Consider the following 27,891-nt stretch of genomic DNA (forward strand, 5'->3'; position numbering starts at 1 on the left):
ATTTCTGTTCAGGGTCTGAGCAAATGTCAAAATTTTGTCACAGAATGAAAGATTCTAAGATTCAGAGAGAATTCTTGGGGGTTGCATGGGACACACAGTAGGCTTTTCCCTTTGGAACAGTTTCATGTGCTTTATAATTGCAATAGCTTTATTTGTTTCTAAAGTTGCATGTTTTATTACTGTAAGTAGTTCTGGGACCATAAGGTGAAGGGTGGGTAAGAAATCTTACATAAAAATAAATAAGCTGCCCACTTGAGCATGGACGCTTCTGTGTCTAATGGCCTACAGAGATGATTTGAGGATAATAGATCTCTTTTAGAGATGTGGTTTTGGCGGGTGGTGGGGTGTGTGTCTCTTCAGTCATCTTACAGCATTGCTGGCAGAAACTCTATTCTATAAAAGATCTGCCCAATTGCACTGATGTACCACAACATTCATCACAGCCCAAAGCACTTGTATAACTTGTTGGCTTAGTTCTAAATGATCTAATGTTGGACTTTATTGTTTCGCAGTGAATTGAATTCAAAACTACAGGACACTTTGGAGCAAATTGAGGTGAGAATGCAATCTATTGATTTTTTGACAGAGTGAATACCTTGGCTAAGGGGCGCTTCATCTGTTGAGATTATTATATTGCATTTTGCTTTCTTATGATACATGAATGTCTCCATATAAATCATATCTTTTCATTCTGTATAGCTATTTCATTTTACTGAATATTCATGACTTGACATTTTAGGAGCAGTTAGATGTCGCGCTTTCCAAAATCTGCAAGAACTTTGACATCAGCCACTATACCAAGGTGCAGCAGGCTTACAGACTACTTGGGAAAACGCAGGTGAGCGTTCCCTGTTTGTTGTTATGTCTTGCTTATGAATCAGGCTAGCTTGTCTTAATCATGTGAGCTATCTGCTTTGGTGGCGAAAAGTGCTTATAACGTAAAAACAACCAACATGTTCAAATACATTCTCTGCAAACTCAGTACTATCTAACAGATTATAGGCAGGTTGCTTCTGTCAATAGACACTAGTGATGGAATACATACAGACCCTGGGAGTAAATAAAATAAAAACACAACTGAAAGCAAATCAGTTCTTAGTAAATGATTACTCCCTTAGAGCTCTCATCCCTGGTTTGTTCAGCAGTTGAACCACCCAAGATGGATGCCTTGCACATGCACATATCTGCTGTTAAGTGTACTAGCATTACATCCAGTGCTCCCTAGTGGGAAATATAAATGTTTATGGCACATGCTCACTGGTTCTCTGGCTGGCAGACGGAATATATCTGGGCAAGAATGCTCAGGGTGTCTTGTGTTGGCAACCGAGCCTGGCTGGCTTTTGCTCAGTGGCAGGCTTGCCAATCACCTACTGCACTTTTATTCCTTTCCTTCAGTCTGTTTCTTGGGTCTGCTTTCCTTAAAGGACCTCTCCATTTGTTGAACCCTGTTTTGGGGGGAAATATGATAATTGTGTGTTTGACTAGACCACAAGAGGATTTACTGTTCTCTAGTTTCACATTTGCAATAATCTTTTATAGTCCATTCATTTCCTTATCTATGGCTCATCTGATTTCCAGCTGTGTTATTAAGCCTTGGGTGTTTTCTTTTGTAAGGCTTATAGGCCCCTGCCTCACACATACAAACAGCTCACTAAAGGGTACTTTTCAAAATTACATCTGCTCTGCCGCTTCCAGGTCCAGCGTTACTCCTTCTCTTTACATTTTGCTTCAGCGGAGGCTGTGTGTTATTGATTGATTGATTGATTGATTGATTGTTTTGGTTCTTGGGCTAAGAGGAAGAGAAGATTTCTATCTCTGCCTATCAATAATAAGAGCAATTTAAATTTGCAATAAGCAAAAACAAACTCACAACTAAAATTTTGCCCTGCTAAACAAACAGACTGCAGAGCAGAAACAGGTTATAGCTCTGGTTAAAACCACACTAAGCCACAATAACGCAAAACACTATTAAAATCCTGGTGGAATAAAAAATATATTCACCTGATGCCAAAAAGGTGTCAAGAAGGTGGCAGACCAGCCTCTCTGCAGAGGCTGTTTCGTAGTCTGGTGGTGCCACCACTAGAAAGGCCTTTGTAGTCTCACTTTGCTTGGTTGGGGCACCCATGCCAGGTCCTCTGTTGATAAGATTTAGGTAGACATGTGTGTGGGGGGGAGATGATCTTTCTTTTAATCAGGTCCCAAACTATTTAAAGCCAGCAGTTTAAATGGGGCTTGGGAGATTACTGGGGGCCAGTGCAGCTGGTAAAGCGTTGCTCAGTCCCGGTTAATAGTCTTGTGGCTCTGTTTCGAACCAATCACAGTTTCTGAGCCATTTTTAAAGGCAATCTTACATACAATACAATGCAATAGCCTAAAAGTTACTAGAGTATGGGCAAATGTGTCTAAGTTATCTCCAACCAAGTATGGTCATTGCTGGCTTATCACCTGAAGCTGAAAAAGCCACTGAGTGCCACGGAAGCTACTTGAGTGTCTGAAGGCTATTGCCTAGAATGACAGTCTGTGACTTAAGGAACAGGAACATGGAACTGGCTTTCCATTATGCATTAATGACTCTCCCCATCCTTTCTCTTCAGACAGCCATGGACCAACTGCACATGCACTTTACTCAAGCCATTCACAACACTGTATTCCAAGTTGTTCTCGGTTACGTAGAGCTGTGTGCGGGAAACACAGACACCAAGTTTCAGAAGCTTCAGTACAAGGACCTGTGCATGGTACGTAGTCGTATAAAGGCTTGGGACATTTTGTGTTTGCATGTATAGGCCACATTGGAAGAAAAAAAATGGCGAGGAATTTCTAGCAACTGATACTCAGAAGCATATTGTCTCTCACCATGAAGGTAGAACATAGTCATCAGGATTAGTAGCCAATGGGAGCGTTTTAAATGCTTCGTTGTAGTGGGGGATTTGGTGGGGGTGGGGATCATGGCTGGAAGGGAAGTGTTAACCCTTCCTTTCCTGTGCACTGACCCACCCTGGAATTGGCCCTTCTGCACAGCAATTAGTTGGGGGGGGGGAAGTCAATGGGAGCTTTTAAGCTTTTAAGAAAGCTTAATGGATGAGTGGGGGAGAGACCCCCTGGGGGCAGTGGGTGGGGAGATTTTATCAAATACTTTTTTTCTCTAGACTTGGGTAGCTCTGCTGCATGAAAGCTTCTCATCCATTAAAAACTGTGTGAGAAGAATATTGTGGTGTGAATTCACTCTTAGCAGCCTTTCCGTGAAAAGAATGGTTTATATACCAAATCAGCATCCTAGCTTATTTTGGACACTTCAAAATAATTCTTTCTTTCACTGAAGTGTTTAAAATGTTGCGCCTCCTTAATTTATTTAGCTTTATTGGCAGGACTGGAAGAACACTTCAAGTTTTGGAGTGCCAAAAACCATGGCGTTTTTAGATCAATGGTGTATTTAAAGCCCTGTTAATTGTTATGTACAATCTCTTGGCAAATTGGAAGTGTTCTTGAATGCGTTTAGGCTCTTCTGCCTCTTAACCAATACAAAATTAACTAATACTTTAAACTAAATTATTGGCACGTGCACTTGCCCATTTCATTTGTTACTGAAAGCGAACAGTTTTTTGTTTTATTTGCAGTCTATGGGGCATTCCACAGCTTGAAAGGGGGAAAGTATATGTGTGTGTGTGTTTAAAAAAATCTAGGGAATAGGGTGGTTCCCCTCATTCTGTATTATTCTTTTCATTGTGTGTGAAATCTACTACTACTAATAATATAATAATAGTAATAATAATAATAATTTATTTATACCCCACCCTTCTGGCTGAGTCTCCCCAGCCACTCTGGGCGGCTCCCAATCAAATGTTAAAAACAGTACAGCATTTAAAAACAGTACAGCTTATATGCCATATTGTACAGATGTTGTATGTGTGTATTTGTCATATTCCCTCTGCATACAAATTCTGCATTTGACAAAACTTAGAATGAAGAAAAACATCACAGATCTTGCTTGTATGTTCCTTAGCACATCACGTCAGACAGTTACATTCCTTGCCTTGCTGACCTCTGCAAAGCTCTGTGGGAGGTCATGCTCAGTTACTACCGAACCATGGAGTGGCATGAAAAATACGATCACGGTGAACCTCCTTCGTCTTCTGGTAGGAACTGGTTATGCTATCTGAATGTATTATCTGAATAAAATATGTATTTTGAGTTAGTTTCAGAATGTGAAAAAGTAGGCGGGGCTGTATGAACAATAGGACAAAAGCTCTTCCAATAGCCATCAGGGTAACAGTAAGATTTGGAATCGGGAACCTGTATAAAATGCAATTTATGATTTTTTTTTTGTAAAAGAAAATTGTTAGGCACAGTTGATCTCTCTCAACCTACTATTTCAGGAGCTTGAGGGATTTTGCAGTTGTTACCTCATGAAGCATTATAATAGTGAATATCTAGCCTCTGTGAACGCTCCGAAACTGAAATCCTAAACAAACTTTTTAGCGAGTAATCCTCCTGGAGAAAATGAGAATTACTTCTGAACAGCGCTGTTTTTCTAGAAAAAGAGGTGCCTGAACTCACCATGAATGCCTTCCTTGTTCTCTTAGAATGGCAATAGTGCCTACCTGAGAGGTGCCGGAACTGAGTTCCAGTGAGTTCCGGTTGAAAAAAAGCCCTGCTTCTGAGTAAGCACACAAAAGGATTGTGCGGCACACCTTATTAGAGCATTATTGTTATTATTACTACTTTTTATGCCTTTGCTATGGAGGAACCATGTGTTGGGTGGGGGTGGTGGGACATTGTGTGTGTGGTGCATGTTGAGTGGGCCTGCTATCATCGCCTCACTGCCCAGATCAGACAGTCTTGGTTAATGCCCTTCATTTTAGGTCAGTGTGGTGGCATTGTCTCTGCCACATTATGGGATTTGGGGTGTGGGCTTGCTATTATTGTCGTGGAGTGTGAAGTGAGCCTAAAGGATGTGAAATTTTGTCTCACATTAAAATAAAGCGCACACGTGCTCGCATACACAGAGTGAATCCCCCTTCCTTGTCGGCTCACGTGTAAAACATATACATTGTTTTCCAGATGGAAGCAACGTCATGGGTGCTGAGGAGACCAATTTTGACCGCAGCTACGTGAAAAAGAAATTGGAACATGGACTTTCACGAATATGGCAGGTTCGTTTTAAATTGGCGAAATGCTTTCCAGCCCCAGCAAATGCTTGTTTTTGAAAAACATTAATTGGACTTTTAGGAACGAATGTAAAAAAACCCCCCATTATCTCTGGTTGTTCATAGTATCAGAGAACAATAGGTTCGTTTCTGTCGCATAGTTTCATGTTCTTAAAATTGAGTTTAAAGAGCATGAAATGATGAAAACGTCAATTTCTCTTGAATGGACAATAGATAGAACATTCTTTGGGAAAGAATGTTTCTCTTGTTGATTCCAGGTACTCCATTTCCCACTGCCTCCCTCTGGTTTTCTGTTTCCCCCACCCCAAACACTACCTCTCCAAACCTTAGGATTCCCCAAGCCTCATGACACCTCCCCTCTTGTTCATGGATGTTTTGCCTTATAAAATGTAATGGTAGCAATGTGATTGCAAAACCGGTTAGATGCAGACTATATTATATATGGAGGCTGCAAGTTCTTCACAAATTAGAAGTAACTTTGAATAAACAACTTTAACCCACTCCTCAAGTGTTGGTTATTTGATTTGTTTAGATCCAGGACTGAGTATCCCTCGAAAGGTTTCAGCCATTTATCATAGGTAGCAAATACATCAAATGCTATGAAGGCATCTGCTTCATCATAGAGTTGGAAGAGAGCTCAAGGACCATCCTAACCATGCTATATCCCCAGTAGGTGGCTATCCGGCCTTCTAAGGCAATCTGCTCCACTGTTGAACAGTGCATAGTGTCAGGAAGTTGTGCCAAACATTTCGTCTAAATCCCTTTTCTTATCTTTTGAACCTGTGGGATTTGGGCCTATTGCTCTGGAGCAGAAGAAACAAATTTGCGCTGTCATCTATGTGACAACTCTTCAGATCCTTGAAGACGGCTATCATATTGCCTCTTAACCATATCTTCTGTAGGCTCAGCATACCCAATTTCAATACGTTTGCTTTTCTGCAGGATGTCCAGCTGAAAGTGAAGACCTATTTGCTTGGCACAGACATGTCTAACTTCAAATACGATGACTTCATCTTCGTCCTGGATATTGTCAGCAGGTATTTTCAGGCGCCATTTGTTCTGATAAAGAGACAAAGTGGAAGTTAACACAATAAAGCTTTTTGTGTGTGCATTGAATTCTAAGAGTTTTTTTCAAATATTGTTTGGTTGCGGCAGGCAGCATAAGTCATAGCATGGCTGTTTCTTCACTTCTGTGCTATTTAAAATTGCTTCACTGATTAACTGGACTGGTATTTCCAAAATCTGAGTCATTCTTGGTGTACAGTGGTGCCTCGCAAGACGAAATTAATTCGTTCCGCAAGTTTTTTCGTCTTGCGAGTTTTTCGTCTTGCGAAGCACGGTTTCCCATAGGAATGCATTAAAAATCAATTAATGCGTTCCTATGGAAACCGCCTTCAGACCAGGTCCGGGACAGTCTGTCCCCCGACCTCTTCTGAAGGCTGAGGGGGGGGGGGACAAGGGCTTTTCTTCCCACCCCCAGCATTTTAAAAAACCCCGGGACAGCATTTAAAAATCGCCCCAGGACAGCGGAGGACTTCTCCGCTGTCCCGGGGCGATTTAAAAGCCCCCGGGAAGGCAGGCAGGGGGGACAAAGACTTTTGCCCCCCGCCAGCCTTCAGAAGAGGTCCTGGACCTCTTCTGAAGGCTGGCGGGGGGCGAAAGTCTTTGCTCCCCTCCGCCTGCCTTCAAAAGCCGTCGGCTCTTAAAAGCCCCCGGGAAGGCAGGCAGGGGGGACAAAGACCTTTGTCCAGGACCTCTTCTGAAGGCTGGCGGGGGGCAAAAGTCTTTGCTCCCCCGTGCCTGCCTTCCCGGGAGAGCGGAGAAAAGCAGCGTGTTTCTCCGCTGTCCAGGACCTCTTCTGAAGGCGGGCGGGGGGCAAAGGTCTTTGCTCCCCTGTGCCTGCCTTCCCGGGAGAGCGGAAAGTCTTTGCTCCCCCCCTTCAAAAGCAGTCTGGGACAGAGGAGAAACACGCTGCTTTTCTCCGCTCTCCTGGGAAGGCAGGCAGGGGGGAGCAAGGACTTTTGCCCCCCGCCAGCCTTCAGAAGAGGTCCTGGACCTCTTCTGAATGCGGGCGGGGGGCGAAAGTCTTTGCTCCCCTCTGCCTGCCTTCAAAAGCTGTCCGGGACAGCGGATAAACACGCTGCGTTTCTCCGCTCTCCCGGGAAGGCAGGCAGGGGGGAGCAAAGACTTTCACCCCCCGCCCGCCTTCAGAAGAGGTCCTGGACCTCTTCTGAAGGCCGGCGGGGGAGCAAAAGTCTTTGCTCCCCCCGCCTGCCTTCAAAATCCGTCCAGGATAGCGGGAAGCGCTTCCCTGCTATCCCGGACTGCTTTTAAAATGCTGGCGTTGGGGAGCAAAGCCTTTCGGCCCCCGCCGGCCTTCCTGGACCTCTTCTGAAGGCCGGAGGGGGGGGAAGGCTTTGCTCCCCACCGCCAGCATTTAAAGGAGGTCCCCGGAGATTTCCCTATGGGCTTTCTTCTTGCGAAGCAAGCCCATAGGGAAATTCGTCTTGCGAAGTGCCTCAAAAAACGGAAAACCCTTTCGTCTAGCGGGTTTTTCGTCTTGCGAGGCATTCGTCTTGCGGGGCACCACTGTACCTTGCTGGGGCTGATTGCAGTTCTAGTCCAAAAGCCTCGGGCGGGCGCTAGGTTAGGAAATGCCGAAATAAACTTACGTACATTGCTTTACTTTGAGGAAACTGCATCTGCTTTATGTTCCAAATATTCTGATTTAAATCAGACCACTATGTTTTAGGAGAATCAAATGCCTTAATGTGCCTCGGAGCAATCTTAGTGTCTACTAGCCTTAGGTCTCATCTGCACCAGACCAGTAGGAGTCTTAACTGCAAGTCTTTCTTTGAGGATCCTTCACCATTTTATCTTTAATCTGCTGAGAAAATTGTAGAAGTTCCTTGACTGAAATATAGCTTCCAGAGTTGAAGGAATGAGGGTTGCTTTATACAGACAGATGGCCCACAGTATGAAAAGAGGATGCAGGCCGTTCTGCCTGAAGCCTAACCTGTAGTTGAAATGAATACTCTAATTCTTGACTTGAATGTATAATCAGAAAATCCTCTTCCATAGGCTGATGCAGGTTGGTGAAGAGTTTTGTGGCAGCAAGTCGGAGGTTTTGCAAGAATCCATTAGAAAACAAAGTGTGAATTATTTCAAGAACTATCACAGGTAAGAGCTACAATAGTAGGCTAGTTGTTGTAGGAGGTCGATGTCCCTTTCAAGTTTTCAAGTCGTTAAGCGCAGACCATAAATGCAAAACGTTTTATGTTTGCAAAATGAATGCTCTGTATAAAATGTTTAAATTTTATCAATGTTCTTTCTGAAAACTTTATTTTACAAGGTGCATAGTATAGTAAGCCTGCAACTTAAGTGGGGGCTTGCGTTCCATGGATCGTGCCTAAAGCCAAGATCATTGGCAGGTGGGATTGCCAAAGTCATTTTTCTCAGAACTCCACCATCTGTCTGTCTGTCTATCATCTATCATCTATCTATCTATCTATATCTCTATCATCTATCTATCTATCTATCATCTATCTATCTATCTATCTATTATCTATCATCTATCTATCTATCTATCTATCTATCTATCTATCTATCTATCTATCATCTATCTATCTATCTATCTATCTATCTATCTATCATCTATCTATCTATTTGCCACACACATAAAGCTGAATGCACACAAGTTAAATGTGTGCAAGTTGCAGGCTTACTGTAGTTTACTTCAATGCATTGGTGTTATGGGGACATATTTTCAGTAACATTTCCCGTAAATTCCTGTCTCGTGCCTGGTTCCCAGCTACTGTTTTCACTACATAGAAGCAAGGCTAGATTTCCCACAGGGACGGAGGAAGATGCCTTATACCAGGGCAGGCTGTTTGACCACCTGTGCACCTGTGTTGTCTAATCCAGCTTGCAGGAGCACATCAGGGTCTCAGGTGGAGGTCTTCCATGTCACCTGCTCTTTGATGGGGAACCTTTGGCCCTCCAGATGTTGCTGAATGGAAACAATTCCCATCAGCCCAAGCCACCATGGCCAGTGGCCAGGAATGATGAGAATGGTACTTCAGCAACTCCAGAGGGCCACAGATTTCCTACACCTACAACTGGAGATGACTGAGACTCAACTGGGGACTTTCTTCATTTGGTCTGCCATTTGAGCTATTGTCTATTGCAGGGAGAGCTAGCACTGTGCCCTCCAGGTGTCCATGGACTCCTAGCTCACATAATCTCTTGACTGTTGCCCATGTCGGCTGGGGCTGATGGGAACTGAAGTCCAACAACATCAGGAGGGCTCCACATTGTGTACCCTGGTCTACTTTAAATATGTCGCTGCTTAAGTCTCTAAATGCTTGCTTCAGAGAATACTGCCTTGTATTTTCAAACACATAACAGAAAATATAGGGAGAATATTGTGACTGTTGAATATACAGGGTTTGGCAATTGCTGCCAAAAGGTAATTTTAAAATATTTACCATTGTTTTTGCATAGGCTATTGAGGAAGAAACTTGATCCATTTCAGTGCTTTTACCTACTGGGTAATAATTTGGACTGACGGTGATTGTTGCGTTGAATGGGTGCTGTAGAGATTTGATTGGCTAATGTTGTCTACAAAGCCCTTTGAAGACGTAGCAATTTCCATTGGACTGTAAAAATATTGTATGTGTATTAGAGCCTGAATCACCTAAAGCTTTCAGGAGTTTTAGGCTTTTGACTTCAAGTGGATACAGCTCTTACTCCTCATTGTGTGCTTTAATTAAGAACCGTTAGATACTTTTGTAGATGCATTAGTTCATAAGAGCTACCCAGCTGGTAGCTCTTTAAAGAGCATTGTCTTTGATTTGTTCATCTTGACATATGTAGACAGGTGAGCTATAGATACAGTGATTCCATCAAAAAGCTGTAATATAGAGATGCCATTAAGAACATTGATTTATATAACCTATGACATAGACTGAATGTATTCAGCAATTTTATTGGGAGGTAGCATTATTTTTGAGAATAAGTGTTTGAGTGATGGGGGTGATAATTGACAACCTTACTCATAAAGGACCTTTCAGGTAAGAGTGGCTCAGGGATTCAGAAGGAAGGAACTGGTAGATTTGCCTCTGCGATTTGGGAACTCAAGTAATACATGCCTTTTGGAAATAGAGCATGCCTTGTTGCCAAGCCTACACTACATTACTGGAAACGCAAGTCTACACATATCACCAGCTAAAGTCTGATTTCTCCAGATCTTGGACTTAGGTTTGTGGCACACCATGGGAATGTTGCCTTGCATAGTGGTTAGAAAGGGGCAAGTCCCATTTTGGATTAAAACAGAGGTTACCTTTATTACAATGTAAATCTCTTACATTAAATCGCTTTTGAAATAGAAGGCCACTTACAAAGCATAAAAATAGTAAACCAGTGCATAATATATGCAAGGAGTTCATAGGCATTGCTCTGCCTGGACCAACAGATTGACTTCTGGAAAGAGAGAGAGAGAGAGAGAGAGAGAGAGAGAGAGAAAGAGAGAAGCAGAAGAGCTGAAAAGCTCATAATGCTCCATTTCAAAATGCAGAGTTAGAGTAGGAACAAACTTCCTGGGATTCAGAGAGATTAAGATCATTAGAGCTGTTATGTTGTTGGCCACCCAAACAAAGCCTCTTCTAGATACCTGTTGAATTGCACTTGTTGATTGAAGGACAGCTTCTGGTAAAAAGACATGTGATTATGTCATACCCTTTGAAAATTGTGTTCCCCTTCCCCACCCTTTTTAGCCAAATGAGAAGGATATCAATTAACTCAAAGCATGTTTCTCCTTGCAATATGTGAACAGTGGTGAACATGTTACCAAAGCTTATGCAATTTTATTTAAGCAGTGTTTTTTATCGATTGCCTGGAAAGCACTGCCAATTAATGTTTCTTTTTCAGACTCAAGACTTTTGGTTTTTAAAGCTTTGATCTCGTCTGAGAATATTTCATTGCAGGCAATTTGCCTCCCCCCCCCCCATTTTTCTTGAATTCTTGGGATGACTGTTTAGATGTAAGGAAAATGAACTTCTGGAAACAGAACAAAATGTGCATTTGTGCTTTTGCATCATACAAAGGAAATACAGAGAACTGTGTCTTTTAATCTGGTTTTGTAAGAGACTGGCTAGGTTTGCATGCTTTCTGGGTGACAACGTGCCTGAGTGAAACACTGGACTCATGCATTGCCCTCCCCTCCTTCTGTACAGGTGGAAAGAAGACTTCTACCAAGTTTATTTTTGTTTTCAAAGAATCTCATTGTGAGATTCTTGTGACACATGAACTGTGGATTGTGCTTTTACAGTAAGCAATAGCTAGTTGCTAAGTGAGCCAGCTTCAAATAATAATAATAATAATAATAATAATAATAATAATAATAATGATAAGAATAATATATATATATTTTAATATATCCTGCCCTCCCCAGCTGAAGCCGGGCTCAGAGTGGCTAACAATACTAAAATAATACAGCATTCTAAAATCAGTTCATTATAAAAATCTATAATGAGTTATAGAGCTGACTTGTTTAACGATTACTTGTTGTAAAACCACGATTCCGAATTTGTACATAATTCTCTGATGAGATTTTTTGAAAACAAAACTGAACTTGACAGGTTTAGCATTGCAGGTGAAAATGACCAGTGAATACATATATCCATCTGTTTTAATCAACTACAGTGTGCATGTAACCTCTTGGCAAGACAATACCTTTCTAAGTGGCAAGGAGATCTTGATTGCTGCCTGCTTCCAAGATTTCATCACTTATCAGGAAGATACAGATAACCAACTTGCCAAGTGAACAGGGGTCGGCAAACTAAGGTCCGCGGGCCGGATAAGGCCCAGTTGCCTTCAGGATCTGGTCTGCGAACTGTCCATAGATTGCCATGGGGATTCTGTTCATTCGGGCTGCGCCATTCCCCCCCCCCCCCCGCGCCATTCCACCCCCCCCCCAATACTGCGGCTGTGCTTCTTCCTGCCCAGCCTATAGGAGGAAGGGGGCTGAGCTGGCTGATCAGCATTTTAAGCAGCCCCTCTCCGGAGCCAGCCCTTTTCTGCTGCTCATCTTCCCTCCATCGCCACCGCCCTGGTGCTCCTGTGGCCCATAGAGCGGAACGGACAAGCTCGCTCTGCCTACCCATGAGAAGCAGTAGCGGTGGCAGCCCCTGGGAAGGTAAGTGCAGCAGCTGGGGCTGGGGGGTGTTGAGGAGGACTACTTGCCCCCCCTTGCCTCTTCTTCCAGCTCCACCCCCCCCCGTGCCGCTTCTCCAGCCCGCCACAAGGTCTGAGGGACAGTGAACCGGCCCGTGGCTAAAAACCTTTGCCGGCCCCTGTTTGAGAATAAATGCATTTATTCTCAATGTTTTGAGACTACATTTCCCATCATCCCTGACCACTGGTCCTGCTAGCTAGGGATCATGGGGGTTGTAGGCCAAAACAACATCTGGAGGGCTGAGTTTGAGGAAGCGTGTTCTAAACCATTGTTTTTTTAAAAAGAATATATTTTTGGTCCGGTATTGTTGTTATGAATTGCCTTCCTTTCTTGCTGCTCTGCATTTTAATTTGCTGTTTCTGTTTTATTTGTTTTTATTAGATAACTGTGCATGTTGTTATTAGTTTCTTTGGACATGAAGCATGGAAAGGCACAATATGAACTCTACTACTACTACTAGTAGTAATAATAATGAAAGAGTTTCCTGATATGTTGGTAGCGTCTATGGAGATTTAAGAAGCCCCCCCCCGGGGGGGGGGATTGCACATGATTTCAAAGTGACAGGGGAGGAGGAAGCTTCCTGTTCTTTGCACAGTTCCTTTCTGGGTTTGGAGCCAGAGAAGCATAAGGGGGACTCTGCTTCCATTGTGGGGCTTCCTCCCTCCACTTAAGTCCAGTGTCGTCCTTGCACAAGCAGCTGTGAAATATCCTCTTGCACAAAACACCTTTGGATATAGCCCATAATCCTTGATGAAGGAATTTCATTTCCCCTTCCCAAAAGGCAGATCATGGAAGTACAGTAATTTTTGTAAACTGAGCACAAAAAGACATACAGCGGCACCTTGGTTCTCAAACACCTTGGTACTCAAACAATTTGGAACCCAAACACTGCAAACCTGGAAGAAAGTTTTCCGGTTTGTGTGCTTTTTTCGGAAGCTGAACGTGATCCACTTTGAGTGCCACACTTCACACTTTTAAGTGTTATGCTGAGGTCTGTCTGTTTTTGCTATTTATTTTGCGTTTTTGTTTTTGCGGCTCTTTTTGTTTTGTTTTCGCGACTGTGGAAACCAGTTCAGAAACTGATTGATTGTGTGACTGCAGTACATTGTTTATTGCTTTCATTTTATGGATCAATGGTCTCATTAGATAGTAAAATTCATGTTAAATTGCTATTTTAGGGGTTGCTTTTAAAAGTCTGGTACGGATTAATCCGTTTTGCATTACTTTCTATGGGAAAGCTTGCCTTGGTTTTGGAACACTTTTGGTTTTGGAACAGACTTCCGGAACGGATGAAGTTTGAGAACCAAGATACCACTGTACTAAATTTTTCCAGTACACAATTGGTACATATTTTTATTGCAGAGGATCTACTACTCTGTTCATCACTCTACCCAGGGAGGGCTTGTAGGTGTTTCCTTTTTTGCTGTTGCTTAAGCTTCATGGAAACATGGATAGGAAACAGTTTATCTCACCCCTCAGTCCTTTCCTTCTCATTTGGCTCCTATGTAGCTGCAAGAGATACGTTTTGGAGAACCATGTAGTAGAGACGTGATTAGCTCATTAACAGAGGATCGTTAAAGAATAGCAGAATTAGATTTAATGGAACTGCAGCTAGGTTCTTAATTTCTCAATATAGTTGACTTGTTACACCCTTTGCCTTTGCTGACGCTAAACTTTGTTTCAGAACCCGCCTCGAAGAACTGCGAATGTTCTTGGAGAACGAGACGTGGGAGCTTTGTCCTGTGAAATCAAGCTTCAGCATATTACAGCTTCATGTAAGTCCTGGCCATGTTAAAAAGCAGGAATGGGACGAATGCTTAACATAAATGGTTAAGGCTACTTTGGCCAAGACTGTTGAAGGGTTTGCCACTATCTTGACTTTCACTGTACATTTGCAGTGACTGTGTTGTGCTAGGGAAACAAAACACAATGCGGTGATACCTTAAAGCACCGTATGCATTTTGTATTCAGAATGGAAGGACCAAATTTCAGCCCTTCTGCTGCCTTTGGACATCATTCCAAGCAATTGTTTTGTTTGATAAGAACAAGCTGCAGTGAACCTTGCATGTATTCCTCCTTTAGTGTGACTGTGAGGACTGGAAGTTATCACTTCTGATGGAAGCTTAGCACAGTTCAGCATATTATACAAACCTAAACTATGTGTAATGTTAACGATGGCTTTTTTAAACAAGCAAGCTTCATAGCCAGTGTTTTGAATTTGGCTTGTTTAAGATGAACCACAGTTAAGGTGAACCATAGTTTGTTAAGTCTGGATGATGGGACAAACTGTGATTAAACTGGAAGCAAAAGCTTCCAAACTTGCAGTTGCAGTGGAGCAATATAGGGAACATGAGGGTAACAGTGGCTCGTTCTTTTTATGCTAAACAATGGTTTTGCATGATGTCCAAATAGAGTCAGCATTTGTGCATCCCATGCTGTTTCCAGCATTCAAGGTAGTGATAAAACCAGATGCTATGATAAAAAGAAAACTTGTTAAAATTCACTTTTAGCAGCCATTTATATTGATTGATTTTTAAGCAGCTGTAAATGCAGAGGCATTGTAATTCTCATAATTTGCTTTTTTAAAAGTCGGCTGTAACGTAATTCATCACGATGCTTCACTAATGAACTTAATATGTGTTTTGAAAGTCTTTCATTTCCAAGCTGCAGGGGGTGTTTTGCCTGAAGTAATTGGGCAAGTGTGTTAGAATTAGACAAGCATCAAATTAATGGTTACATTTGCAGTCTTTAAAAATAAAATAAAATGAAAGAAGGAAAGCCATGTTAGCTGAAAGACAAACACCGCAGTGCTTGTCAAGAAACCGCTCCTTTATTATGTGGATCAATATTTAAACTGCATGGCAGAGCCTATAAATCACCTGTTTTGTGTTAATAGGAATTTAAGTTCATGGCACAGTCCCGTTCCCCTTCTGTGTCGCCAAGCAAGCAGCCTGCTTCAGAAATAGAAAGAACCATAACTCTGTTTGAGCAGTACTGTAATGGAGGGAATCCCTTTGAAATCCAAGCCAACAACAGAGATGATGAGACTGAGGATGTGCTGGCTTCCAATGGGGTAAGGGAACACTGATGAGCTCTTAGTATTCTGTGAGACACGGTATTTCTAACCAGTTAATTTCCAAAATGGAGGTTGCAAAGTAATAATCCTTCAAACTGGGAATTCCCTGTCGACATGCCTGGTGTTACTGTAGAAACCTTGATTCAGGACAGCTCAGTTGATAGAGCACGAGAATCTCAAATGTCAGGGTTGTGAGTTTGAACTCCACATTGGGCAAAAAGATTCCTGCCTTACAGAGGGTCAGACTGGGTGACCCTCGTGGTCCCTTCCAACTTTACAAGTCTATGGTTCCATGTTGGGAATCACAGCATCCTGGTTACTTAAACACAAATGCTCCTAGACGCACCTGCCCACCTGTAAGAACCCAGTTAGAACCTTGGTCTATGAGGGAGATTGGGGTGACAAAATAGCAGAGCAGTGGCCTCTCAGGACTATTTTGGGGGGTCTATCTTCCAGGACAGACTGGATTCACTCTGTAACGCAAACTCCAGGTCGGGAGCGGGTCATTACTAAATCTGTTGAAACTTCCATTCAGTTGATTAGATTATTTACTTGTGCTTTGGTTGACCTAGACTCTCTGTATAAAATCAAAAACACATTTCTCCTCCTCCTCTGTACTCAGGATTTGTATACCTGTTCACCGGTGAATACTTTGTGCACCCGATGAAGTGAGCTCTGATCCATGAAAGCTTATGCCACAATGACTTTGTTAGGCTTTAGGGCTGCATAAGACTCTCTGTTGTTATTGCTGCTACAGACTAAAAAACTGGCCTGTTGGAATCTGGCCCTGTTTACGTATGCATCTTGTCTAAAGCAGCCAATAGCTGAATGGCAAATGAGCCTCTGCCACACAAATCCCATGTTGTTGTTTAGTCGTTTAGTCGTCTCCGATTCTTCGTGACCCCATGGACCAGAGCACGCCAGGCACTCCTGTCTTCTACTGCCTCCCGCAGTTTGATCAAACTCATGCTGGTAGCTTCGAGAACACTGTCCAACCATCTCGTCCTCTGTCGTCCCCTTCTCCTTGTGCCCTCCATCTTTCCCAACATCAGGGTCTTTTCCAGGGAGTCTTCTCTTCTCATGAGGTGGCCAAAGTATTGGAGCCTCAGCTTCAACAAATCCCATAGTGGTGGTTTAATTTTTTTCTTGTACAGTTCCTAATGAATTAATATTCAGATTCATGGTCACTGTCAAGGACTGGCCTTTCTGTTGCTAAAATGAGAGTTGCGTTGTGTTTTCCTATAAGTAACTGATTGGTCCTACTATCATCACGGAACTGACACATTCTCAGATCGCTAGGGGGCGCAATAATCACATATACCAGCAACCGGCTATGACTTTCTGTAAGCTGTAGTGTATATTTTCTGCAACCTTGTTTTGGATTGCCCATGGTAATAGTGAGTTCTATTTCTTATGGAGGCTGACATATGTAGTTCTGTAAGGCTTGCTGTTTCGCCTCGTTTTGGTTAGTACTTGCTGTGGTGCATCCCCACTCTCCAGCATCTGGATAATTAGTGAATTATCAGGCTGTCATGAAAATGATTTTGTACAGGGCTCTCTTTCTTTCTTTCTTTCTTTCTTTCTTTCTTTCTTTCTTTCTTTCTTTCTGTTTTGTGTTCTCTGTGACACTTGGGATACAGAACATTCTGTGAGGAAGGAACTAGAACGCTGAAGAAAATGAGTTATATGCATGTTTTCCTCAAATTTGGTTGGGCAGTTGTTAGATCTGCAGACATTAAAAAATGAGTTTTATTAATCTTACATGTGGCTTTAATTTCTTGGGCAGCACTTAGCAAATATTTTAAATTATGGTGGTTTGCAATTTATTGTCATTTTGAAGCCTCTTATATTCGGATCAAACGTTTAGTTGCATTGTTTCTCTTACTTAACTGAAAGCTGCTGTTGGTAGTGGTTCAGCGTTCAGCATTTTTCTTTCAAACAATTTATCACAATTATGCTTGTTTTGCTTAGATTTCTCGTCTGTCCCACCCTGTGGCTCATTCAATGCAGTGGGCCCGCCACTTACATGAGGGTTCAGTTCCAGGGGCCCACATGAAAAGGCAAAATCGTGCAAAGTCAGGAACCCCTGAAATCGCCCCCTACCCCCATGAGGCAGAAAGCTGCTTACCGGGGTCTAGGGAGGTCGTGAGAGGGGCCCATGATATTCCATGGGCTTTCCCATGACCTTCTCAGACTGTGGTAAGTGAGGAGGCACCTTTTTTACCGGCCTCTAGGACAGTCTCAGAGCCCTCATGCCCCCTTCCTAGAGTCTGGTAAGGAAGGCACCGCCATGCTTGCTGGGCTTAGGGAAGATGGCGGGGGGGGGGGGCTCTGGAATGCTGTCAGAGCCCTCCTCTCTTCCCGAAGCCTGTAAGAAAAACTCACTGGGACCCAGTATGTGTGTGGGGTGGGTGTGTGAATAAATGGGGAGCAGAGAACAGTGGGTTTTCCCAGCTCTCCATTTAGTTATTTAATCCCCCACAATTGTAAGGTTACAATTGTGTAAAGAAAATGAGTGCAAGTTCCAGGCTGTCTGTCTGTCTGTCTGTCTATCTATCTATCTATCTATCTATCTATCTATCTATCTATCTATCTACAGTGGTGCCCTGCAAGACGAACGCCTCGCAAGACGAAAAACCCGCTAGACAAAAGGGTTTTCCGTTTTGGAGGCGCTTCGCAAAACGAATTTCCCTATGGGCTTGCTTCGCAAGAAGAAAGCCCATAGGGAAATCTCCGGGGACCTCTTTTAAATGCTAGCGGTGGGGAGCAAAGCTTTCCACCCCCCTCCGGCCTTCAGAAGAGGTCCAGGAAGGCCGGCGGGGGCCGAAAGGCTTTGCTCCCTCCGCCAGCATTTTAAAAGCAGTCCGGGATAGCAGGGAAGCGCTTCCCGCTATCCCGGATGGCTTTTGAAGGCAGGCGGGGGGGGGGGGGAGCAAAGACAGAAGAGGTCCAGGACCTGCAGCGCTGCGTTTCTCCGCTCTCCCGGGAAGGCAGGCGGGGGAAAGCAAAGACTTTTGCCCCCCGCCGGCCTTCAGAAGAGGTCGGGGGACAGACTGTCCCCGGACCTGGTCTGAAGGCGGTTTCCATAGGAATGCATTAATTGATTTTTAATGCATTCCTATGGGAAACCGTGCTTCGCAAGACGAAAAACTCGCAAGACGAAAAGACTTGCGGAACGAATTAATTTTGTCTTGCGAGGCACCACTGTATCTATCATCTTTCTATCTATCTATCTATCTATCTATCTATCTATCTATCTATCATCTATCTATCTATCTATCTATCTATCCAGAACTGAATCTGACTAGTCCAGATATTATTTGTCGTGTAAAAAACCTATAGTACTGTAGATGTCTTTTTTGAAGAAGAAGTTTTTGTCTGGTGAGCAAGGTATCTGCCATTCACCAGGGGAAGAATGACAGGAGCAGTATCTTAACTTCAGACAACGTTGCTCCGTGTACGGAATTAAAGTCTAAGGACCACTGAGGCGTTTTATGTGCCTTCTGAGTTACTGCACAGGAGCTGAAAGCGCTTATGGTTTATTTTGATAGTATGAATCGGATGAGCAGGAAAAGAGTGCCTATCAAGAGTATGACAGTGATAGCGACGTTCCTGAAGAACTGAAGAGAGACTATGTTGATGAACAGACTGGAGATGCCCCGGTAAAAAGGTACCTTGAACATACATTTCATAACTTATTTTTTATGACATGCTTAAGCATAAACTATACTGTCAACTCATCCTTAGTGGGACTTCGAAAGCCCCCCCCATGCATATCTTAAGGTAACTCTTTCTACATCCATTTGTCTAGTGAGGAACACTCCCTATGTGCCAGATATGTGCCACGAAAGCCCCTGCGTAGTGCAGAGTACTCTGGGTCCATGTTCTAGGATGCCATCTGTTTAAAAGCAGGGATGCGTCATCTGCGATGCTCGTGTTGTTTTTGGACTCCAGCTCCCATCAGCCTCAGCCAGCATGGCCAGTTGTCAGGGATGATAGGAGTTGGAGTCCAGCAGCATCTGGGATAGCCACAGGATAGCCATCCTTGGTATAAAAAGAGAATTGCCTAGGCCTGTTAGTTGTTAACCATGTACCTGTGTAAACTGAGCATGCATGTTAAAGGACAGGAAGCAAGCAAGCTTCTACAGCTGCTCTTGGCCGTGATGGGCAAGTGATGGTTAAGCAAAGCTTGTCTGCTATTACTGATCTTCTCACTAGGGAACCCTTGATAGTCAACAGAGGAACTCCGGAACACTGTTTGGAAAAGCACTATTTGACGTTCATGCTTTTTATCAGCCACCATGGACGTTTTTTAAACTGTTACAAGGAAAAGCCCCACATCTGGTTGTGACCTGCATTAGTTCTGAAGGTGGTGGTGGTACCCAAAGCAGAGCATCTGACTATGTCTAGAGAGTAGCCAGGTTCATACAGGAGCAGGCAGTCCTTCTCTCAGCAATGGCCACCAGCTTGGATGGGTTTAAAAAAACCAATTCATGGAGGATAAAAGGTTGTCAGAGGCTCCTAAATCTGATATCTTGGTGTTCTACCGCCACTGTTAGAGGGAGTATGCATCTGAATTTCAATTGCTTGGAAACCGCAGGAGGCGAGAGCACTGTTGTACTCAGGTCTGGCTTTCTGGTTTCCCACAGGCATCTGGGTTGGCCACTGTGAGAGCAGGATGCTGAACAGGTGCGCCACTCACCTGATCCAGTAGGGCTCTTCTGATGTTCTTAGATTAGAGAAGGTGGAGATCTAAAATGGGTGGAAGCTGCACAACTTTGTTTAGCATCTTACAAGGCAGATTAGCAACAACGTGGAGGCAAATGAATGGGAATGAGAAAATAGATCATTGCAAATGGAGGCATTAGCGTTAGAGCTTTTACATCCACATGATCTTCATAGCTAAAAAGTCAGCAAGAGCTTTGCTTGGCCTTTGTAGCTCCGATAATTATTCCATGAAGAAATTAAAATGCTGCACGCTCCAGTTAAAATAAAGCCATTTATCATTTTAAGCGCTTGGGCTAAGACCTTTTTTTTCCATCCTTTTGTTAATTGGCAAAATTGAAATTAGGCATGACTTCAGTATGACTTAATTACTAAGGGTATGAGGTGATAAATGTATTCTTGTTGTAGAAGATAGATAAACAGGTGTGGAAGCCTGAGGCTACTAGGAAGCGATGCTCTGTTCCGACTAAAGGAGCCATCTTTTATTTTATTCTCTCAAAATGAAAGTAACATTTTACCTAACTCCCAATACAGTGGTGCCTCGGGTTACATACGCTTCAGGTTACAGACTCCACTAACCCAGAAATAGTACCTCAGGTTAAGAACTTTGCTTCAGGGTGAGAACAGAAATTGCGCAGCGGCGGTGCGGCAGCAGGAGGCCCCATTAACTAAAGTGGTGCTTCAGGTTAAGAACAGTTTCAGGTTAAGAACGGACCTTGGGATCGAATTAAGTACTTAACCCGAGGTACCACTGTACTTCTTAATTCCAGTCAAAGCCTTGCCATTACTGGGCCACCCATATCCACCCCGAATGCAAATTGTTCAGAAGGATGCTTAAGCCCCTTCATTTCTAGATCTGGGCTAGAGAACTTGTTTTAGCCTGAAGGGCCGTATTTCCTTCTGGGCAGCTTTCCAAGGGGCCGCATGGCAGTGTGTTTACTTACAAAACATTATTATACTCTGCTCCTTTAGTGGCAAGAACAAAATATAAATGGAACATTAACTTCCCCATCTGTGTGGTCCATGTCTGTGCACTTATACCTAATGATTTTTCTACCTAGTATTTCTCGAGAAACTTTGAGAAGCAGGAAGCGATCAGATTATTGCCTCAGTAAGGTGAACGCTCCCATTTTGACCAACACTACACTGAATGTAATAAGACTTGTTGGTAAGTGAAATGGTTTCTTGCTTTCTTAATACAACCTGCATGTTTTATCAGTGTGTGTGTGTGTTTTATATTTAGAATTGCCTGGCTTTTAAAACTTTATAGCTGGAGTGTCATGGTCTCATCTTTGAATAGTTCTGAGTTGCCATTGCTGTTATATTTTTGTTACCAAAAAAATACAAAAATTACGATGTGAAACAAAAATGATAAAAGATTGCAAGATAATTTATCATGAAGAGATTCTGCAGTATATTTACAAAAGAAAAGCACGGCAAAAGCACACCAGGAGGGGGGAACTAGTAATAACGATTAATTCAAAGAATGGAATATGCTTCATTTCAAAAAGGCTTCATGAAAATATTCCCATTTAGTAATCCATTATATTACAACATTTTCACAGGTGTGTGCAATCAGTCCCTAGCTATTGTTTAATGTAATTAACTGGGGGTTCTCAGGCAGTCAATGCCTCCTTATAGTGCTCCCATATTTTAGCTGTTTTTCTGTAGTCTTTCCAGTGTCTGGCATATAATATCCATGCTGATTGGAGTATATCTGGCACGTGTTCAACTTTCTTTATTTTCCTAAGAGGCGACATGACAGGAAGTATATAAAATTATGTGTGGTATAAAGAAAATGGATAGAGTGCATTCCCCTCCCCATCTCTTATAATAATAGAACTCAAGTACATCCCATGGATTCAGGACAGACAAAAGGAAGTACTTCTTTGCACAGAGCCTAGATCAGTGATGGCCAAACTTGGCCCTCCAGCTGTTTTGGGACTACAACTCCCATCATCCCTAGCTAACAGGTCCAGTGGTCAGGGATGATGGGAATTGTAGTCCCAAAACACCTGGAGGGCCAAGTTTGGCCATCACTGGCCTAGATAAACTATGGAATTCTTTCCCAGAAGAAGCAACGATGGCTGCCAACTCGGATGCTTCAATCAGGGGTGCTGTTAAATAAAATATGGGGGGCCTAGGCAGGTAAGTCCCGCCCCACATAACCACATAATTGATCATACGACACAGCAAACAGACACCATTTGAATGGCAATGCCCATCAACTTTGGGAGGAAACCCCTCAAATGTTTTATTTGGGGGGCCGAAGGGACCCCGGCCCCTAGGAGTTGGCTCCTATGGCTTCAGTAGAAGATTAGACAAGTTCATGGAGGGTGCCTACAAACCCTCGGGCCTGTATGCTGTCTCCATACCAGATGCAGTGTGCTTCTGAGCAGCAGTTGCTGGAATCAGATGGGAGAGCAGGTCCTGCTTTCAGGCTTCTCATAGGCATCTGTTTGGCCACTGAGAACAAGATGATGGGCTAGACAGGCCACTGGCCTGAGCTAGCAGAGCTCTTCTTATGTTCTTGTGGATATAAGGTTTTATTTAACAGGCGGCGATGTGTCAGACATGCTGTAATTTGGTTACAACGCCCACTACTTAATGTTAGCTAGGATGCAAACCTCGGAGAATACTTGTACTGAGCCAACGTGCGTGCCCACAAATGTGCTTTGCCACTGACTGGTGTAACAGAAAGTCCTTCAGTGTTTGGGGGCTTTTTATTGCCTTTTACGATGCTTAGAACAGAAAGTTATCACACGAAGTCATTACCTTAATCTACAATGTAGGTAAATGGATTTTCATCTGATGGACACGAGGGAATGTAATTGAATTGTGTTGTGTGGAACCTCATTTCCATGCATCCTTGCCAGCAATCTTGTTCTCCCCATGCTGTTACCTGAAACTTCGTTAGACTCTGGGAAAACATTGCCTTTGTGAGCATGACCTACGCACTCTGAGCTCTCCTGGGATGCTGCAGTAATAATTTGATAAATATTGCTCAGTATTTCTTGGCCAAACGCATGGTATCTTTCTCTGAACTAATAAGACTGTTGACACATCTAGTTGAAGAATATGAAGAATTGCTGTCTAAAAATCAAAGCGGGCACTTCGTTCTTTACAGAGTTTAGATTAATTTGGCAAAGATTATGTTGTTCATTAGTTACAAGCCAGAAATGTGAGGAAAGATTTTTGTGCCCGAACTCCCAGTTCTTTGGTTGTTCTTTATTTCCTTCCTTCATAGCTTCTTTAAAGGATATCCCTAGCTAGGTTGGCCATTATGGGGTAGAACTTGCCATATTCCAGTGTATTTAGGTAATATTGAAAGAATGCATTATCTACAGCACAGATGATACAGTGTTGGCTCTCAGATCAATGACCTGGAGCATGGAAGGCAGATAGAAGTATATGGGTAAAAATTGTGGTAGAGGGAAACATCAGTGACCTTACTGTGTGTGTCTGCTATGGATCTCCAAGCCAAACTAAAGACTTGGATGATGCCTTCCTAGAGCAGGCATTCAGAAAGGAGAAATATAGTACTGTAGTCATGGGAGACTTCACCTGAGTTTTGTAAGCAGAGTTTGGATGGCCATTTGTTGTCTTTAGTTGAGATTCCTTCATTGTAGGGGGTTGAACTACCATGAAATATTTTGCTATGTCAGTGTTCTAAAGGTGGGGGGAGGGGTTAAACATGGTTTTCCCTACTCTGTATTTGATAATTACTAATTGGCATGTTCGTTGTGCTTTTGTTGCACAAAAGTCTTGTAGTCTATATATCCTCTCATTAACCCTGTGAGACACATTAGGGTGAGAAATTGAAAAACTGGGCTTTTCGTGCATTATGAAAGGATATTTCAAGCTGAAGATATGCAAAGAGTAAAAACGCATGGATATCCTTTTAAAAAAAAGCACGAAAAAGGCAGTGAATACTGACTTAGAAATCTGGGATGCTTTGAGGTTTCTAAAAACTGCTTTGCGCTTTCATTGTTGTTGTTGTTTTTTAACAATCAAGCAGTAAATTGTATGCAATGAAAATAAATAAATCTTGCATGGGCCACTGCGATTTTTCTTGAAGCTATATTGCAATTTACAAACACCTTGAGTAACACCTCTAAGATACTACTATATGGTTCATTATGTGTTCTGTTGCTTAATTTCTCACACAAAACATAAAGCAGAAATACATTTCTGTTATCTCTTTTTCTGCCAGACTTTAAGGGCAGACTTGGATGACTCCTCCATAATCTATTTGAGATAAGGTTAATGTGAGCTATTCCCCACCCCCTTTGACGGTTCCAGCTTGTGAGAGCTGGAAAAGACGTCTTGCAGTGAACCATCGTGTAATGGAAATTTAGCTGTGATGATAATAACTGCAGGATTCTGTGCTATGTAAGAATTACCCACGGCCATGTAAACCCTGTTACTGTGAGAGCCTATCATGAAATCATTCTAAACGCTTCCATAAGCACTTGACAAATTATATAGTAAACCGAAAACATAAAAGTTGCAGGCTTTTAAATATTAAAAAGTAACTCATCCCATATAGTTTTGCCTGGAAGTCTTAATATCACACTTGTTTTAGAATCCAGATTGCCAAGAAATATGTGCCAATGGCAAACAATTTGTTAAAAAAGCATGTAGTTGATTGCATCTTTGTAAAAGTCTGGTTTCACTGCAAGTGCTGCTCATAAATGTTCTTCCCTTCCCTTCCCTTCCCTTCTAGTTATTCTAGAGGATTTGGGGGGGGGGGCACACTCTGCTGATGGTCCTGTTGGTGACTTTTCTGGTGGTTCCTTTTCAAAATACCTGTTTAGTGCGCAAAAAAAGAAGGTTGTCTACTAGGTTTAAAGGAGAGATTTTTAAAATTGGCATTATCTTATGGAAGGAATGAAGAAGAAATGTTCCTGGAGCCTGCACAGTGTCAAGATGCAGAGTGATGTAGTGATAGAGAAATGTTCTTGGCATCTAAGGGAGAAAAGATTTTACAGGGGCAAGATTTAGGGAAGAGTTCCTTGTCTTCCTCATAGACTCTTAAGTCCTATCTTCTAGCCTTTCTGTTAAGTAGATGTTCTTATTGAAAGAGATGTTTGGAAAATCCAGGCCCATGGAATTATCTTGGGTGTTATTGAAATCGTTGACATACATATCAGTTACCAACAGCTTCAGATGTTATTTCTCTCCATAAATGTGATCAGGAACGTTGGGACTGCTCACAGGTGCAACCCCAGAGAAAAAGGGAGAATGAGCCGAATTTTAGGAAATGTTCAAGACTACTAAGGCTTAGAAGGATGCTTGTAATCTAGGAACATAAAATCATTAGGGCATTTCATTGCCTTAACAGTTTTCATTGCAGATTTAATGGGCTAGTGCAATGTATTGTAATAAATGAGATGCTGCCTTAAGCTAAAAACGGTGGTATGGTATTTTTTTCCATAAATGTGCTTAAACTTTCAGGGTTCTGATTTTGCAAGGTTGATTATCATTTCCTCTATTTCTGATGTCCAGGCTGTGATTGCCACTTTTTATGTAGGTGCCACCCACATCCAAGAGGAGAGGTATTAGCAGGCCTTTGTAATTTGCAGAAGTGCAAAACAACAGTAGCAACAGTATTAGAAATAAAACCTAAGTAGGGGAACCACAAAACAGTCCAGTGAGAATTGAGAGTGCTCCATGGCTCTTTAATACTGATTGATAGCTGAGGGGCTGGAAACCTGAGCAGGGAAGTGCTTCACACTGCCAACACTTTGTTGCACAGCAAGGTTGTCCTATCTATGCCAGTTTGCAACATTCCACCACACGTCTAGGCTGTGCACACAACCATATGTTCAAAGCACATTCTTCCCACCCCCTAAAAAAGAATCCTAGGAACTGTAGTTTGTGAAAGGTACTGGGAATTGTAGCTCTCTGAGGAGTAAGTTACAGTTCCTGTGATTCTTTGGGTGATGGGAATGTGCTTTAAAAGTTTGCTCTGTACGCAGGCTAAATATGATCAAGAATTGGAACCTAGGATGGAGTGAAGAAGTTGAGAAGAAGCTGAACTGTTTATAACCAGGGACAACGAGGAGAAGGAATAAGGTTTAGCTCGGAGCTTCCCAAACTGTGTGTCGCGACACGTTAGTGTGTTGGCTGCAGTGTTTCGGTGTGTCGTGGAAACAGTGGCAGAGCTTCATGCTCAAGCAGGTGGGGGCGTGGCTGTCGCGTGTCCTGGGGGGCATGGCACGTGTCCTGGGGGCATGATGTGCCACCTGCGGGGGCGTGGCACCCAACGCAGGGGGTAGGGCAGCCATGATGGCACCCCACCAGGATTGTGGTGCCGGGGGCGGTGTGCTCCCCCTGCCCCCCTCTTCCTCCACCAGTGCGTGGAAATGCTCCCCAGGGCTGGAAAGTGGTTAGTTTAACCTCTGGTTTGCTAGTAAAACTGAATTATTGTGTTGTGAAATGATGCATGTCTAAAAGGTGTGTCACCAACATAAAAAGTTTGGAAAGCTCTGGTTTAGCTCCTAACCTATGGTGACCTTTGCTTTCAGTTATGTTAGGAAATAGCTGCTACTCTGTCTAATATTGGGGGGCGGGGCAGGCAATATTGCAGAATGGGCAGGCCCAGCATGGATTGTTTATTGTATTTTCATGGGATGGACACAGACACTCAGTCCTCTAGCATCCATTCGTACTCACCTTACCAATCACCAGTACAGTATGGACATTTCACTAATAATAAGTATGTATAAAAGCTGGTTTGACATCAGCGTACAAACATGGCAGTTGAACCTTTTGTGGTGTTCCTTTTTGTCTTTGAAGGCAAATACATGCAGATGATGAACATCTTGAAGCCAATTGCATTTGATGTGATCCACTTCATGTCCCAGCTTTTTGACTACTACATGTATGCAATATATATGTTTTTTGGCCGAAATGACACGGTAAGTAAACATTGCTGTTTAATCAGTGTGCGTGCATGGATGGTGAAGGGGAATAGTATAAGGGGGTAGCGATAGCTGGAATATTAATTTGCAATTCTAGAAGTATAAATGGTATAAGGTCTGTGTGAGGGTTTACACCTATCTCTGCTTCCCAGATGTCATAGAGAAAGAAAAGTTGTTATGAGGAAACAATCTGAGGATTATGGAAAAAATGGTTTCTGGTTTGTGATATTGTGAGAGAGAAGATGGAGGTTTCACTGGAATAATTCATTTTGTTCAGTTAATTGCTTTTCAGATATGATGTTCCTATAACTTGGGGGCTCTCTCAATATGTCATAACATAACAAGGAAAGAAACCCTCGTAAAAAACCCATAACAACAACAACCCTACACAAGCTTGCCCACAGGCAGACTAATAAGAGGAATTTGGATGAGACATGCAGGATAGTGGCTGTGTGGTAATAATAAGGACTGAGTAAGCTGCAGTTCCAATGGAAATCAATGGCATCTAAGTGCCAAGCGGTACTGGGATATGCTGCTGTTTTGCTTACAGTGACTGAAAGTGTATAAAGGAGGGATGAGGCTCTCTTGCTCCTTTTAAGATAACACTAGGAGAAGAATATAGGGCGGTGCCCACTCTACTCTTCAAATCTGAAGGCACCTTGCAGCATTGAGAAGCTAGGTGTTAAATAGCTGGATACATTTCACACATGCCACAGATCATTTATTCATTTATAACTTGCAAATCTGAAAGGTATGTTCAGAATA

General features: G+C 42.8%; 1 protein-coding gene across 1 annotated transcript in view; it reads left to right on the plus strand.

The window, feature by feature from the left end:
• VPS50 (VPS50 subunit of EARP/GARPII complex) overlaps positions 1-27,891 on the plus strand; it is an 85,221-nt gene that overhangs the window by 24,624 nt on the left and 32,706 nt on the right. The window contains exons 10-21 of the mRNA XM_083705253.1: positions 513-555; positions 740-838; positions 2,595-2,735; positions 4,001-4,133; positions 5,059-5,150; positions 6,108-6,202; positions 8,247-8,345; positions 14,084-14,174; positions 15,296-15,472; positions 19,027-19,145; positions 21,262-21,368; positions 27,002-27,123. Of these exons, the coding sequence (XP_083561379.1) occupies positions 513-555; positions 740-838; positions 2,595-2,735; positions 4,001-4,133; positions 5,059-5,150; positions 6,108-6,202; positions 8,247-8,345; positions 14,084-14,174; positions 15,296-15,472; positions 19,027-19,145; positions 21,262-21,368; positions 27,002-27,123 (1,318 nt within the window). The remainder of the gene's footprint in view (positions 1-512; positions 556-739; positions 839-2,594; positions 2,736-4,000; positions 4,134-5,058; positions 5,151-6,107; positions 6,203-8,246; positions 8,346-14,083; positions 14,175-15,295; positions 15,473-19,026; positions 19,146-21,261; positions 21,369-27,001; positions 27,124-27,891) is intronic.

This window comes from Podarcis gaigeae (assembly GCF_964106915.1).
Source record: "Podarcis gaigeae genome assembly, chromosome: 12".
Taxonomy (NCBI): Eukaryota; Metazoa; Chordata; class Lepidosauria; order Squamata; family Lacertidae; genus Podarcis; species Podarcis gaigeae.